Source organism: Aspergillus pseudonomiae (assembly GCF_009193645.1).
Source record: "Aspergillus pseudonomiae strain CBS 119388 unplaced genomic scaffold BDV37scaffold_43, whole genome shotgun sequence".
In the NCBI taxonomy this organism is placed as follows: domain Eukaryota; kingdom Fungi; phylum Ascomycota; class Eurotiomycetes; order Eurotiales; family Aspergillaceae; genus Aspergillus; species Aspergillus pseudonomiae.
The window spans coordinates 29,789-45,702 of NW_022476035.1; the positions used below are offsets into that span (position 1 = coordinate 29,789).

The window sequence follows — 15,914 nt, forward strand, 5'->3', positions numbered from 1 at the left end:
AAGGCCATTACAAACTCTTCATTAGTTATCTAATTCTTCGTTACCATCCTCCTGATTCAACCCGAAAACAAAAAGTAGAAAAACCAGCAATAATGTCAAGCCCCATGCACATAGTACACCCCCCCCCCATCTCACCTTCCCCTAGGCAAACTTCCTACCTCATTTACAAGGTCACAACGATCTTCTTCGCTGAGATGCCCTGCTGAGATAAAGAGACACCCTCAGGGACCTTCCCCAAGCCCTCTCCAACCACCAAGGGCTCAGGGACCGCTTTCAATGTCCCATTCATCAATGCCTCAGGGACATACTTACCCCAGATACCCTCCGAGATCTCCTTAAAATCAGAGATATTCGCGACATCAGCAACTGCTCACATATATCAGTACAACTGACTTCCATCACGGTGATAACGGACGTATATGAAACTCACCACCAACCACCTCCACTGCATCAGGTACATCCTGAACCGGCATAGGCAAGTTTGTAACCACACGTCCACCACCAAGTCCCTTAACCACATCCGCACAGCTCCTTACCGTCCCCTCCTCCGCAATAGCATCCAGGGCACCCACAAATTCCCCTGGAGTATCTTGAATAGCCTTGACTAGGTCTTGGATAATGCTATCCTGGTGGTAATCCAGCACCTTAGCGGCACCGAGACTCTGCACGAAGGAATGGTTCTTTGCAGACGCGGTGGCGATAACAGTTGCCCCCGATGCTACTGCCAGTTGGATTGTTGCGCTGCCGGTGCTCGATGAGCCGCCCCAGACGAGGATAACCTTGTTGATGGGTTTTGGCTGAAGGGTATGGGGTAAGGGGAGCTCAAGCCGGCCAGCTGGGTAGAGGCCCATTGCTGCCGTTGATAGGGCTATAGGGAGGACGCTTCCGCTCTCGAAGGATACAGTGTCCGGGAGGGGGGACACGAGGGTTGTTTTACAGATCGTATAATTTTGGAACCCAGAGTCCCTGATTTCATTGGTAAGGAACCAGTTGGCTACCCTACAAAAAGGTCAGTTTCATCCTTTGGTGGTTTGTGAAGTGAGGTGGGTTTTTTTCCTACCCCATTACTCGGTCTCCCTTTTTGAAGGTGGTTACATCTTGGCCCACTTCGTAAATTTCTCCGGCTATGTCGCCGCCGAGGATCTATTTGATCATCTTATTAGCCGCTCTTTTTCAAGGGAGACGAGGTATACGCACGAAAGGGTATTGCTTGGGAAAAGGAAGGTCCGGACCATAGACCTGGATCTTCCAGTCCACTGAGAATATTCAGTTAACAACTTCCTCTGAACGCATGAAGGAAGCAACACGTGTGAACTCACTGGGATTGACCGCGACAGCTTTGTTCTTGATGAGAACTTCATCAGGACCGGGGGTATGCAATGGGGCCTCTTTGACAACGAAGTCTCCGCCCGCTTCTAGAAGCCAGACCGCAGAGTTGGAAGCCGACATGGTTGGAAAGGGGTTTATACTGGGAGGTTTTGAAAGGATATCAGCCTGGGTAGATCGTGTCGATTGGGATGGTGTATCGAAAGAGTGTACCCTCTTGTTGAGGGCTGGTCTCTATTTATACCCATCCTTTGCATTTGAGATGTGCCATCGTCCTGTCGGTGTTAACGGAACAGCCAAAGTGACCTTGAGACCGAACCCCTATGCAAGTTAATGGACAGTGATCAAACGTTGGGTATGATGAATATGTGGGGGTCAGTCCTACTAGTAATGGATGGATCGGCGATTAGGGCCATGGAACAAAACGGGCCAGGGTTAGACTCTTTCTCCGTGGTTTATGAAATCGGCTCCCGTCTTAACTCCAATCTCCGGAGGGCACAAACATCGAGCTGCGTTCAAGGATTAGAAATCAAGAAATTGCCTGTTTCTGCTCCTTTCTCCACGGATCTCGTTGAAGCCGGCTGCCGATAATTTACATAAAACGATGTTGCTATGATATGGTCCTCGGATGAATCACAATTGTCGTTCAGTTCGTCTATTATGGACTTTTGTGCACAGATGATTTATGATACTGGCTCTACTTTCGTTGTCGTCCATTATAATCCAAATGGATAAGTCTCCTCCTTTCCTAGTGGCGTCGCCGGCTCATGTTTTTCCAGTGGCTTCACAGCATGGGTCTCATCGAACCATACATACCCATCAAACTGATTGAGCAGGTCTGCCGCCGAATAGTGGGACATCTTCTCTGTATCTGGCCGGTAAATCACACCGATAAATCGTTCAAGCCGGAGAGGCTCAGCTTCAAATGCAGCCGCCAGGTTTGGATCGATGCGATCCCGTCGCAGATCGATTAAGAAGCTCGGGATTTCCGTATTGTGAGCGACACGTTCCCAGCTATCCTTCCGCGAGGGACGAACATCCATGACCTCCACGTCCTCGTCCCATTCGTGCGCTGCTGCCACCGTACCAGTATGCGTGCCACAGCCAATCAAGGCAACATTCTCACGGCCGAACTGCTCACGGCAGAGCTGACCGATATTCACCTCTTTGCGCCGGGTCCCCATACTGGTGTATCGTGCGTCTCCACAGTGAGAATTGTGTGCCCACACCACGGCTTTTGTGCCCTCGGGCTTATGATGTAGTGTTCGACGGAGAGTATTTACCATGTGTGTATCGCGCAGTGTCCACGACGCCGCGGAGCTGTAATACATAGCTTTATAGTAGCGCTCGGCATCGCGCACCAGATACGCATTTTGCTCACCACTATGGTACTCCTCGCCGTCATGGCGGGCTTCGGAATACTCTAGTCGCCGTTGTAGCAAGTCACGGAGCGTGTCTAGCACCCCCTTCTCACAGTTCTCCATCCCGCGCATTGCAGCGAGCCCGTACATTGCGGGATCGTCTACCCATGGCTGCAGACAGCTATATCGCTGACGGGCAACTTTACCGGCAGCTGGATCAACACGGTCGAGGTAGTCAATCACCGCCTGGATTGAGGTCCCCAAACTGTATATGTCAAGACCGTAGAACCCGACTTTTTTGTGGTACGGGACTTGTGTGTTGTAATTGCGCATCCATTCGACCAGCTCCTGCATCTCGCGGTTGCGCCACATCCACGTGGGAAACCGAGTAAAGGGATCAATGGGCTTCGAGTGGCCGCCAATGTTTGTCTTGGGGCCTGGACGCTGACGCACGTAGCGGTCGATTACTTCAGCGTCGGGCCAATCGGCCTCTACGGCTACCATGGTGAAGCCATGGTGCTCGATTAAACGCTTGGTGATCTCCGCCCGCGCGGTGTAGAATTCCGAGGTGCCATGGCTGCCATCACCCAGAAGGACAAGACGATGATCTGCGAAGCTGTCGAAGTTCGAGCTGAAGCTGGGGTCTTGAATGTCCGGCAGGGGATGGGCTGCCGCTGCAAATAGTTCCTGGAGTTGTGACATAGTACGAACCTGTCGGAACGGTCGCATAAAATGCCAAAATCTGCGATTCATGGATCAAATGTCGTAAACATAATGGCTTGATATTCTCAGCAACTGTAGCGAAGCAAATTTGTTATAGTGTTCGTTCTATTGTTGGGCGAGCGGCAAATAAAATCACATGCCCGGCAACGGTGGTCATCATGACTTCACATCTTCTCCATATACGCCTTCGCAGCAATCAAGCCAAAGAACAAGCATCAAAGCCTTTCCAGGTGGATGTAGGTCATGCCATTTCCCAATTACACACTCAGAAGATCTATTTATCCAGTAATTTTTAGCAGAACCTACAATAGTCCTCTATATCCCTGCAATCGTAGGATCATGTCAGATGCATTTCCCGACGCCACCTCTCGCCTAGAGCGCTTCCAGGAGGCCCAGGAATCATTATATGGCGACCTCCGCTCTATCGCCAATCCCCAGGATTGGACTCCACCCCCGCAGTCTGGTGGTCATCGCGGCCGATACCTCTGGACTGACGCTTTCGGGGTGATCAACTTCATCACGCTACATCGTGAGTACGAGAAGGGGCTGGCGCCCTCTGCCTCTGCACCTGATGACCGATACTTGACGCTGGCACGTCGACTAGTCGAAACAGTCCACGAGGTTCTGGGGCGTACGCGGGATGGTCAAAGTCGCCTGCCCGGTGCAACAGACGACAACCCGATGGGTGGTGGACTGCGCATTGGTAAGATAGAAGAGCACGGCTCAGACGGTGATGGCCAATACCATCACTATTTAACTTTATGGATGTTCGCCCTCAACCGGCTATCGCTGGCAACCGGTGATCCAACGTACAATCGGCAGGCGATAGCGTTGGCCAGAGCCATCCATCCTCGGTTCTTCATCGGGCGCCATTTGCCCCGGCCGCGGATGGTGTGGAAGATGTCAATAGATCTGACCACAGCACTGGTGGCCTCAGAGGGCAATCTGGACCCGGTCGATGGATTTGTGACGTTTCGGTTGCTGCAGGCGGCAGCCATGCAGATGGGCGACGGCGAGGTGCTAGCCAATGAGATCGCAGATTACAAGAAGGTGATGGAGAGAAAAGGGAAGCACTTTGTGACGAGTGATCCGTTGGATCTGGGGATGAGCTTGTGGACAGCACATTGGTTCGCAGAGAAGGAGGACTGGGCAACAAGCTTGTCCGGTCAATGCTTTGAACAAATTTGTATGTCCTTGATTCTCGTGTTGTCCCTCTCGTCGTGTTTGGTAATAACATCAGACAGATGAGCTCTTTGAGATTGACCGCTACCTCGACCGCAGCCACAAATATCGCCTGGCTTTTCGGGAATTCGGGACTTGTATGGGCATCAAATGCATGTCAGAGCAATTGTCTGAGAAGGAAAGCGCCGTTGATCTCAAAGTGTATGCCAACAATATCCTGGACTCATGGAATATATACATGCAAAGATCACTCGCAACGAAAGTGACACCAGATGATCTCCGCCCAATAACGCGGGTGATGTATGCCTCGGCACTGCTACCAGGAGGTTAGTATATCAATCTCCAATGCTGCAGCACGTTGATAAGATTGGACTGACCGAAATGTGCAGCTTTTGCTCGCGGGTACTTAGGACCTGAGCCTTTGGTCAGGCCAGAGAACTAACCAAAAAAAGATACTGAGCAGTCAAGATGTACTTGGAAAAAAAATTCATGTGTATATTCTGCGTCCAGTACTCTACAATATGCATCATTGTGCCAGATACCGTGTATGCTCGATAATATATGACCCGGGTGGCAAATCGTATTAACGTCAAGTAAAGAGAACAATGAACACTCTATACGCCAGGAATGCCCACAACATCCCTCCAGGGGATGACCCGCCGGGGCAGAATGTAGATGGTATAAACAGCGCTTAGGGCGATCAGTAAACCGGTCAACTATCACGTATTAGTCAATCCTCAAAGCAAAGGTGATTCGGTTGAATATGTATGTCAGAGGGGCGAAATACCTTCTCGAACCACGTATGGAACCAGATAGCAGTCATCAGCAACATCCACCAACTCAGGCCCGTAACTGCACCGACGAACCATACGGACCACTTCCTCGACCCACTCAGTTCGCGATCCCCGTCCTCCGACTTCTTGCTTCCCTGGTCGATGTCCGAAGCGCCCCTCCATGCTCCAATTGTCTCAAATGCCAGCATTGCAGTCGCAAGAACCAGCATGAACACATGTCCGCTTACATCATGGCCGCCTCTCCATGCTCCACCGGCGGACTTGCACGCTGTAGCGGTCAACAGTGTGTGGAGCGAGGCAGAACCCTCTTCAGCCTGCGGGATGACCTGCTCACACTTCCCGCCCGAAATCACAAAACTGCGATCGATTATTGCCGGACCAAAAAACCATTGTGTAGTCAGGTACCAGATTAGGGTAGCCAGAGAATAACGCGCGAGCGCCTGACCGATCCGCCGCGGTTGTTGACTGGACGAGGTCGTGTACGGGAGCTGAGAAAACAGAAGGGAAGCGAAAGCCGCAGTCACCCAAAGCCAGCCAACTTTCACAAAATAGACATTAAAGACATTGTCCTTGCGGGCGAAGTAATTGACGGGGTGTTGGGGGAGGTTCACATCGGCGGCGATTGAAGGGGCTAGAGGCGTCGGATGGCCGGAGGGGGGATCTCGGGTGCCCTGTGCTGTCGGGGAGAGAACAGAAAACAGCGATCCTATAATTAAAGTAATAGGATAGACAAGGAGGGCAGCCGTAGGTGGTTGGTATAACCGCGGTATTGTCGGAGAAGGGGATTTGTCTGGTGATGCCATGTTTTTTTCACCTGCCTATTTTTGTTCAGTTTTCGATCCCCTGTTCTGAGCCTTCCGCGTTTCCTCAGTCAATTTACCTGAGGATGATGAATAAAACAGAATATGTGGTAGAGTCAAATAGAATTCCGGATTCACGCAATTGAGTGAGAAGTTGTGTTGGTGACTCGGCGGAAACGGAGGGTATGCAGTCACAGTAATAGTTTAGACTTGAATGATTAAATTTAGCCTCGGAGACGGAGGGATGACGTCGATGGCACGCATGTGCCCACCGCCAGTTGACTTTAATTCTGTAGCTTCACCACATTCGCCACCAGCATCTTAGATTACAAAAGTTGACCAATGTATTAATTGCTAGCAGTCCCGGTGATGAATGAAGTGAGAAGAATATTTAGATTAAATTTCTTGATCGGCTCAGTGAGTCAATACACTATCCGAACACTTGACTTCAACAATTAGAACTAAACCTACTAAGTGTTATTCTACCTTAGGTAAATCATAAACATGTACATCATAACTTTGGAAATGCGCTGTACAACCCATAATCGCCCCTTACTGAGCCTTGGGCAGCGAGGCCTGGAGTGGTAGTTTCCGTGACGAGTTACCAACGTAGATCGTCTTGGGGTAGGGAGTAACGGCCCAGTCCTGAGCCGAAACGTCCCAGTTGGCAAGGTCACGACGGGTAAGGGTCGTCGTCCACACGACCTCCTGCGATGGAGCCAAGTGCAGACGGTCAAACTTGCGCAGCACCACCTTAGGCTCATTCGGGCCGCCCAGGGAAACGTACTGTGCGGAAGAAGTTAGCATTGATAATCCTTACACCTCATCCGATCATGTCAACTTACCAGCTGAGGAACTTCATAACCGGCGACATCACCCGTGTTCTTAACCTTCACTGAGATGCGGAAGAGATCTTCGTACAGACCGGGATTACCGCCGGCACCACCGCTAGCGGGCAAACGGGGCTGGGCAGACCCATCCGTGGCGCCTTCAGGGATATATTTGGAGTCGTCCCAGCCATAGTTATCATCGTCAGCCGATGCCTTCAGGTCGGTAGAGTTAATCCATGGATAGATAAACTCATGGATCCTCTCTAGCCCCTCCGGATACACGTATTCCGAGGCATCGCCAATTTCACCAAAGTTCTTTGCAGCTTCAGTCATGCCACTGGTGGGAGTGTATTGGGATGCGTTCAGGGGTTTAACATGGAGATCGGAGAGTTCGAAGGTGGTGTAGCTCAAGCCGTAGCCAAACTCGTAGATGGGGGTCTCGTTGAACTTATCGAAATGGCGGTAATCGATGAACACGCCTTGGGTGAAATCAGATTGGGGCGCTCCGTTACCATTGTTGGCATCCTTGACCAAGGGAGAACCGTACGACTCCCGGGTCTTGCCCCAAGTGAAAGGAGACTTGGCACTAGGGTTGACACGACCGTACAGGACATCGGCAATGGAGTTGCCAGACTCCTGACCGGGCAAACCAGCCCAGAGAATACCGGTGACATTGGGGTGATCATACCATTCATTGATCAAGACGGGTCCGACAGAGTGGATGATGACAACGGTATTGTTGCAGTTGTTCGCTGCGGTCTTGACCACATTGTCGCCGTTCTTCCACAACGTGATGTTGTTGCGATCGCCCTCGTTTCCGTCCACACTAAGATAGCCTTCTCCTGAGTCGGAATTGACAAACACGAGAGACACGCTGGCCTGACGGGCAGCCGCAGCGATCTTGTTGAGCGCCCAGTTGTCGGTCACGGCGAAGACATTACCACGGCCCTTCAGGACTTCGTTCTGAATCGCCTGCTCCGGTGTCACGAGATATGGGAAATTCGCGGTACCGCTACCCCAGGCCATGGCAAGCGTACCGTTATCGCATCCCCGGTCATCACAGCCGTTAGCACCCCATGCGTTGGAACCCGCATCCTCTCCCAGAAGGGCAACCAGCTTTTCCTTGCGGCTCAAGGGCAAGGCACCCTCGTTCTTCAGCAGGACGGTGCTCTCCGCGCCGATGCGACGGATCAGGTCGGCATGATCGCGTTGCACGTCCACAAATTCGTTGACCCTCTCGTAAGCACCTTCCGAAACATGGTTATGCGCAAAACCATATTCGTCCCTGGTCCACGAGCTGAAGTTGGGAGGAGTATACTTGGTGTCGCGGCCAACCTTGTAATAAGCAGCCATGATTCGGACGGCCATGTCATCAACACGCCACTGGGGGATTGTGCCGTTAAGAACACCGACCGTTAGGTTTGCACCCCAGAAAGACGTGCCGCTATCGAAGGTAACATCACCAGGCATCGACATATCCATACCCGCCAAAGCAGCGCCTACACCGCTGTGATGAGCGGTCCAGTCACTCATGACAAAGCCTTGGAAACCAAGTTCCGCCTTCAAGAGCTTGTTCAAAGTTTCGCTGTTCTCGCAACCGTAGCTGTTGTTGATCTGGTTGTAAGAGCACATGATAGCACCAACTCCAGCGCGTACTGCATCCGCGAAGGGCCAGAGGTACAATTCATGCATAGTCTTGTCATCGACGTTGGAACTCAGACTGTCGCTTACGTTGAATCCATAACCCGCAGCCTCAGGTTGTTGGCGGAAATGCTCTTGTTCGTTCAAGATATAATGCTTAGCTGTCGCGATGACACCAGCATCTTGAATGCCTCTAATCGTCTCTGCAAACAGCACACCGGTTAGGGCTGGATCGGGCGAGAAACCTTCCCAATTTCTACCGCCGTCCGGATGAGCACCGAGAGGGCCAGCAGCAGGACCCAGCTGAACGTCAATGCCCTTATCACTGAACTCTTCGCCCATTGCCTGACCGCGGAGGTAGGCGAGCGTCTTGTCCCAAGTGGCAGCGACATTAACACCCGCAGGGAAAGCTGAATTGTAGTCCGCTGCGCGTCTACTGTCAGCAACAAGTTAAGAAGAAAGGGGAGATGAAGAGCCACACGTACAAAAACGGATACCGAGAGGGCTATCCTGCAAGCACAGGCTGGGAATGTTAAGTCTATATTCACAACCATTAGCCTTCTGTACGGGTGTAATGTCACGTTGGAAAGTTACTTACCTGGGAACACTGCCAGTCTGTCCAACACATCTCTCTAGCTGCCATCTAAAAAGTATGTTAGCTGATCGAGCCCCGGACATACTAGAGTATACAAAAGCTTACCCCGTTCCTGTCGTTAGGTTGACTTTCTCGGTCAGCGTCATCTGGGACACTATGTCCACAGCGCGCTTGTACACTTCCGCCCATTCACCCTGACCATCTGCCCACGGGGAAGGGTAGAAAGGAGGGGAGTACGCGAGATCATCCTATTCGGAGTGGAAAGTGTTAGAAAGCTGATTCGACTAAGTACGATAGCACCGTATAGGATCGTGAAGCATACCTTGGCATTGACTACTGAGGCAGCCGTCAATGCGGCCACCTCGAACCAACCAAACTTCATGATAACGTGCAAGGTAACCAGCAGAACAGAAAATGGATACCAGGTCACCACAGGATGTTCACCAAGAGGGATTGCTGAGTGAGGGAAAATCACCAAGAGTGGAGGGGAGAAAGAATGATATAAATAACTACCGGCATGGCAACGAGGGACCACCCGACGCCACCAACAATGGAAAAAGTGGTTAAGTACAACAAATGATGTAGTCCTTGCTTTGCGGTCTCGGCACAGCTACCCACTGGCCGTCCCGGCGCAAGCTGTCACGCATGCAGAGGGGGGAAAGGGAGACCCGCTGTTTGCTCTGTGATCGGCGTGGGTGTTCCAGATTCAGCGACGCGAGTGGAACAAATTCCATCAATAGATGCGATGATGTGGGCGGAGCTATAATGGATCTTTTCAAGGGAAAAAAAAAAGGGTTATTAGCAAGGGAACCAATAAACATTACACGGAGGAAAAAGCAATGACGATCCGATTCGTTACCCTGTAGACTTCTGTTTCTTAGAGTAGTAGTGTGTTGTCAGTCAGTGCACATTGTTTCTCGGCATTCTGAGCCATGGCCTGAGAAAGCCCATCAGGTGGCCCAGTGAGTCGGTTGGAAAGGTATTTGCCCCGCAACAGCAACCCTGGCGCGCCTTGGTTTGTTGTCTTTTGGACACCGGAAAAGAAAAAGAAAACTGGGGAACAACAAAGGCACCATCAGGTACGTCCTGGTATGGTGTACGGGGAAGCTGGGGGCGCTAGTGCCCTTCAGGGGTACTAGTTCCCTGGTAATCGGATTACAGAACCACCCGTCCCTTCATGCCTTCTCAGTATAGTATATCCAGTAGGCACTGCTGAATTTACTAAGGGTTAAGACAGCAATACTCATAGTTTATTTCTGGTCTAACATTCCAACTCCTTCTAGAGATCCTTGACATACCTCCCTCTTCAATATTCACGCAGTTCTTTGGCAGGAGTTGAGACACAACAAGACATGCTCCTGTAGGACAAGAACTGGATAGATACAGGATGCGATCCATGTTACCCCTAGTCCGTACGCAATATCCATTCCAGGAAAGATATAGGCCTTAGGCGGCCATCAAACTAGGTAGGATTTAGGAAAGTACCAGTGGACAACATTACACCATATTTTCATGACAAAGGTGAATTAGAGAGAGAAAAAAAAATAAATAAAATAAAATAAAATAAAATAAAAAATAAAAAATAAAACCTTGTAGGTTCTACCAACGGTGCCATGGTCTTAATGACCAGACTAAGATCACAAGTTCCGCATCCGTCTACACAATACATGAGTGATGTTACGGTATCACTGCGAGACCAGCCTCCCCCGCATCTTCCAATCTTTCGAAGGGTTTGCTGGCGAAGGGAATGAGCTGGCTCACTCTTTTTCCAATCACTTTTAGGTCGCCAGGATCGCCACTGTCCTGCCTCCTGTGTCCTAGATTCCCTTTGGCAGGGAGCAAGGGATGAAACGGGCACGTGTACGGTACAGTGATTCTAGATCTATTCTATTTCTATACGCTAGAAATCACTCCGTGGCTGGGACAATTGGTCGCAACGAAAGAAGAAAAAACAGAACAGACGGGATCGAGAGATTGCGATCATGGACTCGCAGAGTGGAGTCCAATGTTTAATTTCATCGCTTGATCGCCCTCCATTATTGCCTGATTCAGGCCTTCGTCGGCAGAGACACCGACATCATTTTATCCATTTTAGCAGCCGATGGGTTCAAATCCTCTCCATAGATCATACTATCCATCGGCATGGCTCACGTTCATGCTCCCGACAGATCTAGTATAGGTGCCTTTCTATACAGTTGGAATGTGGTCCCTACGACATCCCGCGACGATCTTGCAGAGCCTTCGAGATCTCCATTCCAACGATGAACCATGTTTCCGTCTACAGTAGAGATCGCTTGCCACATGGCTGTCAGTTTCACCTTAATCCAAACTCCGAGATAAAGCCCGTAGAGCCATCTAAAGTCGGTACCGGGGCACGGACGGCCTCCTCTTACCTTCTCCGTCGGTGTGTAGAAGATGGGATCCCGGAAATGATCCGAATGCGAAGATTCGGGGTTGGCTGTGGGGAATCCACAAATCCTCCGTGGGGCGTTTATGGTTGAAAGTGAAAGCAGTCAAAGGATTCTCGGGATTGGAATCCCCATGGTCATTCCGACAATCTCATTCTTTACGATCATTGAAAGTTATCACCCGTATGGAGTACCAGTGAAGGTTTTGAGTGTGGGGCAACATGGCATGAAGGTAGTATTGCTTTTCCTCCGCCGCAAAGGATTCTTCGCTTCACCACGATATGTTTGACAAGACTCCTTAATATTTCATATCGAGGTATGTGGCAATAACATATCATACTACCGCAAGGTGAGTGTGCTACCAAGAATCTCGGTATGAGGCCACTTCACACAGCAGCAATACTCCGCTACATTATTTAGCATTAACCGGGATACGCAAATTAGCCTGTTTACAGTTCATTTAATGCACTGTGGAGTGCATACTGTGCATGTAAACTGCCCCCACTCAGTGGTATTTAATAACCCATCTCATTTTGACCATCTCTACGGCTTCAGAAGCCAAGCAACAATAATACCTTGACGTCATTCTCACTACTCCACTGCCTGAACACGCGATACAAACAGGCCTTTGTATATTTACTCGGAGTAATATTCCCCACATTTCACGACGCCCGTGGGGTAACCGGGGATCTGGAGTACCTTCAACTGGCCGCAAGCCCCGAAGCTACCGCAGCTTGCACTTTAGCAATCCGATGGCGCTCGGATTCCCGTGTCTTCTGCCGATGTTTAGCCATAAAGAAGGAAATTGTGCCTTTCCTTCTATACATGGCAACCCATTGTGCCCTAGTCCGACTTTAGAGTCATTTTTCTGTAACTTTGGACTGGAGAGTTCAGATATAAAGTTTTGGGTATGAAATTGACCGCGCCGGGTGTTTGGTTGCTGCTAGGCTGCCTTTTGCCTTCGCTGCTGTTTATGCATCTGCTGTCTTTCCAGAGGAAATCAGAGTATGCCGCTTGGGCTTAAAACCCGCACTATAAATTCAATATAATAGTGTATCGGGTCCAACGGCAAACGAATTGGCAAGCCGCTCATTCCCGAGTAGCTTCTTCGCTGTAACTCTTCAGAATATACTATTTCCATATAGCTCAACGTATGGTACCTAAGCGTGGTTTGTGAAGAATGAAGGTAAAAGTACACGCACAGTGAGATGGGCCCATCATGGAACCATCACACCATGGTATACGATCAGTATGCACCATATGCTGGAATACTTGATCGCACTTCGAACTACATCCGATACAACAACCCACAAATCCATAACCCATCACATAATGTAAATCCCGAAGCCATTGTCCCACATACCCGCCTCACTCAGGAACTCAGGAACCCAGGACCGGACACAGACATATTCGGCCTCCACAGTCGCTCACCGAGGTCGGCAGATTTTCCTCTCTCCAACCACCATTTCTCCGCTACGAAGGCCAATACCGATAGTTATTATAACGGTTAACTTCCTAGTTCCAGGTCCAGTTCCGATCCCGACTCTCTCTCTCTCTCTCTCTCTCTCTCTCTGCTACATCGGACCGTGGGACGATCGACACCATGACCCGGTAACGGCATAATAGCCTAAGTGGCTATTTCATGCTAAATACTGGGTAAGGTAGCGAAAGGGTTCCATGGGATTTCCCGAAAAGCATCAAGATGACGGCCCGGGTCGGTCGGCGGAACTGCGGTGAGTTGTCGGGTAATGGATAGGTCATGGTTATGGCATTTGGAATATAGCTCCGGTGAAAGGTTTGTAAGAGCTTTGTCACTAGTAACTATTTGACGTAAGGGTCTTTTGGGGCTCTTTTTTCTCGAATATTCGTGGGGTGTTTAGACTGTCACTTGGTTGGTTCCATATGTTTGTTCATTGCCCTTCGTGGTGCTGACGTGTTGTGCATTCTATGGTTTTACGGAACCATGCTCTCGAGCAGGGTAGGTCCTGGAAAGTTTGGTTCAATTACGCTGTTAAATTAAGTTTGGTTCTCGGAGACATATACTGGAGAGAAACCCATAGAAGCTAAGTACAATCTGAAGAAACCCCTCCCATGATAGTCGTCACAGTCTGTTCACAATATATACGTCAGCTGTTCCTGCCATGCTTTTCAGAGATGGCAAAGCCTGTCGCTCCTCAGGCAAATCAGAGCTTGGCATCTCGTGGAGCACCCAAAGAAGAGCCATTGAATGGGCTGATGTCTGGAATCGCATCCGGGAGTTCGGAGTTCTCGCCGTGCGCCAGCTTGAACAATGGTTCCCAGACGGTGACGGCCCGTTTGGTGATATGTCCATTTCCCATCTCTGGAAGATGGTAATAGATCAGTTTATCTGCGGAGCATTCCAGCAGTTGGCCAGCCATGCCCGTTTCATCTTCTAAGAATATTTGGACTGCGTCGAGGACCGTCTTCATCGGAGTCCGACTATGGGGTTTCAGGTCAGCAGCCGCTCAAATATGGATCAGAGTACGGTATATGGGGAAGAGAGCCGAGATAAAAGCAACGAAACGACTTCGACTGGACAAAACCTACCATTCCGGAGCCACGGCCTCGATCATCTCAGGAGGAACAATGGGCGTGGCAACAATACCGGGCAAGACGCAGTTTATAAGGATGTTATCCTTGGCCTTCAATGTGGGTGCAACGGCACGAACGAATTGATTGACTGCTGCCTTGGTCCCACTGTATTCGGGATACGTTTTATGAGGGAAAATACCCCCGATACTGCCGGTCACCACGATCCTTCCGCCCGCCTCAGGCCTGTTGTGCCGCATAAAGTGCGTTGCTAATACAGTACCATATACGACACCTTTGAAATTTATATCAGTGCAGGAAAGGTCCGGCTCTGGAGGGACGTCCTCCGCGCCTTTATCACGCTGGTTAAGAAGATAAAGCGAGGACTGGTCACCCACGCCAGCGTTCGCGCAGAGGACATCAATTCGCCCCCATAACTGGAAAACCTTTTTGAAGACGGCAGCTTGGCTCTGATAGTTGCTGACATCTGCTTGGAAAAAACGTGCGTCCTCACCCAGGCTCTGCACTAGATCGTTTCCAGCCTGGGTTCGGCGGCCAACACAGGCGACTTTCCATCCGCGTGAATGCAGGTTCCTGGCAATATCGGCTCCAATGCCAGACTAGCAGAGGATGGACGTGGAGTGAGTGGATCTGTCATCCTCTATTGACTAAATGGAGTACTTACAGTCGCGCCTGTTACAATGGCAACTCGTTTATTCTGTTCACCCATTTTCTGCGTCGGATATATGTGTGGGTGACAAGAATTGGGAGAACCAGCGTTCAGACATTGTGCCACATGCTAAGAACCACTACTTTTAGTTTAGACTGCAAGCGCGCACAAATAGCTTCGGGGTTATTAAATGATTGCTGGCTAGCCCATGCCTATTACCCGCAGTGGAGAAAGACCCCTACGCGATGTGACTTAGTCTCTTGCCATAGCGGGAAGTCAGGAGGCGATGAAAAACAGGAGGGGGGGGAAGCCCAGAGAGAGTACAAGAAAATATATAAGAAACGCTGCTATAACTATCCGTTGTTCTGGGTGGCTAATGCCACACTCTTAGTGGTAAAGTGGCTTGCGGGTCACAGCTCTTCCCCGCTGTCATAATGGGGATCTTGTCAATCGTTGTCCTTCTAGCGCTCTCAACCGCTAGCGATGGATGGGCCGAAGTAGCACACGATCAACACTCTTGCTTCCTTGAATATACAAGGAGACTCTAGGCCGATTGGCGGGTCCTTTGCCACATGTCCCAGCATGTTATATCAGTGGTTGAAACGGTGTGTTCAGATACAACAACGGCATCATTGCTCTTGGAAGTATTATCAAGATCATTGGTGAGCACAGGTCAGGCCACCGCGCTAAAATACCAAGCCACTCCCAACAGTGGTGAGCCGTGTGCGGTGCCTTAGCAATCCATACTGGGTCAAGCCGAAAGTATATTCACAGGGGAACTTATTGCAATTCGTTCGCAGCATGCAACTCACCGTTTGTCCATGCATACTTGGTTTGGTTCAAAAAGGATGGCGCTCGGCGGGAGGTCCCTCGAGTCAGGATCCATAGATTGACTGGGGGACTAGTACTAAACAAGGATGGGTAACGTGACATCCATCCATTCCAGGACAGGTTGGAATCGGGGTGTCCTCCGCATCACGGTATGTCCAAGCAATACTTTATTCTCCATGTTGAGTTCTAGTCTGACATTGATT

General features: G+C 50.2%; 7 protein-coding genes across 7 annotated transcripts; 1 reads left to right on the plus strand and 6 right to left on the minus strand.

Moving 5' to 3' along the window:
• Positions 1 to 79: 79 nt before the first annotated feature.
• Positions 80 to 1,550, minus strand: BDV37DRAFT_147718 (zinc-binding alcohol dehydrogenase family protein). Its single transcript, XM_032078919.1, has 5 exons — positions 1,320 to 1,550; positions 1,198 to 1,256; positions 1,061 to 1,143; positions 431 to 999; positions 80 to 366 (listed from the first exon to the last, which is right to left on the minus strand). The coding sequence occupies exons 1-5, from the start codon at positions 1,447 to 1,449 to the stop codon at positions 164 to 166; spliced, it is 1,044 nt and encodes a 347-aa protein (XP_031940373.1). The 5' UTR covers positions 1,450 to 1,550; the 3' UTR covers positions 80 to 163.
• Positions 1,551 to 2,042: 492 nt separating this feature from the next.
• Positions 2,043 to 3,389, minus strand: BDV37DRAFT_284046 (putative erythromycin esterase; the record flags this gene model as incomplete). Its single annotated transcript, XM_032087427.1, has 1 exon — positions 2,043 to 3,389. The coding sequence occupies one exon, from the start codon at positions 3,387 to 3,389 to the stop codon at positions 2,043 to 2,045; it is 1,347 nt and encodes a 448-aa protein (XP_031940374.1).
• A 158-nt stretch (positions 3,390 to 3,547) lies between these two features.
• On the plus strand, positions 3,548 to 5,178 carry BDV37DRAFT_147789 (uncharacterized protein). Its single transcript, XM_032078920.1, has 3 exons — positions 3,548 to 4,596; positions 4,655 to 4,918; positions 4,982 to 5,178. Exons 1-3 carry the CDS (start codon positions 3,654 to 3,656, stop codon positions 5,032 to 5,034), a joined length of 1,260 nt encoding a protein of 419 aa, XP_031940375.1. The 5' UTR covers positions 3,548 to 3,653; the 3' UTR covers positions 5,035 to 5,178.
• BDV37DRAFT_251018 (putative inositol phospholipid biosynthesis protein Scs3) lies at positions 4,970 to 6,379 on the minus strand. Its single transcript, XM_032082244.1, has one exon. The coding sequence runs from the start codon at positions 6,187 to 6,189 to the stop codon at positions 5,323 to 5,325; it is 867 nt and encodes a 288-aa protein (XP_031940376.1). The 5' UTR covers positions 6,190 to 6,379; the 3' UTR covers positions 4,970 to 5,322.
• Positions 6,380 to 6,535: 156 nt separating this feature from the next.
• On the minus strand, positions 6,536 to 9,144 carry BDV37DRAFT_251019 (beta-glucosidase). Its single transcript, XM_032082245.1, has 2 exons — positions 7,032 to 9,144; positions 6,536 to 6,972 (listed from the first exon to the last, which is right to left on the minus strand). The coding sequence occupies exons 1-2, from the start codon at positions 8,997 to 8,999 to the stop codon at positions 6,739 to 6,741; spliced, it is 2,202 nt and encodes a 733-aa protein (XP_031940377.1). The 5' UTR covers positions 9,000 to 9,144; the 3' UTR covers positions 6,536 to 6,738.
• On the minus strand, positions 9,145 to 10,381 carry BDV37DRAFT_251025 (uncharacterized protein). Its single transcript, XM_032082246.1, has 4 exons — positions 10,112 to 10,381; positions 9,575 to 10,023; positions 9,377 to 9,500; positions 9,145 to 9,309 (listed from the first exon to the last, which is right to left on the minus strand). The coding sequence occupies exons 2-4, from the start codon at positions 9,632 to 9,634 to the stop codon at positions 9,290 to 9,292; spliced, it is 204 nt and encodes a 67-aa protein (XP_031940378.1). The 5' UTR covers positions 9,635 to 10,023; positions 10,112 to 10,381; the 3' UTR covers positions 9,145 to 9,289.
• Positions 10,382 to 13,174: 2,793 nt separating this feature from the next.
• Positions 13,175 to 15,270, minus strand: BDV37DRAFT_251029 (SDR family oxidoreductase). The gene is made up of 3 exons (XM_032082247.1): positions 14,896 to 15,270; positions 14,229 to 14,830; positions 13,175 to 14,120 (listed from the first exon to the last, which is right to left on the minus strand). Exons 1-3 carry the CDS (start codon positions 14,938 to 14,940, stop codon positions 13,844 to 13,846), a joined length of 924 nt encoding a protein of 307 aa, XP_031940379.1. The 5' UTR covers positions 14,941 to 15,270; the 3' UTR covers positions 13,175 to 13,843.
• Positions 15,271 to 15,914: the final 644 nt, after the last annotated feature.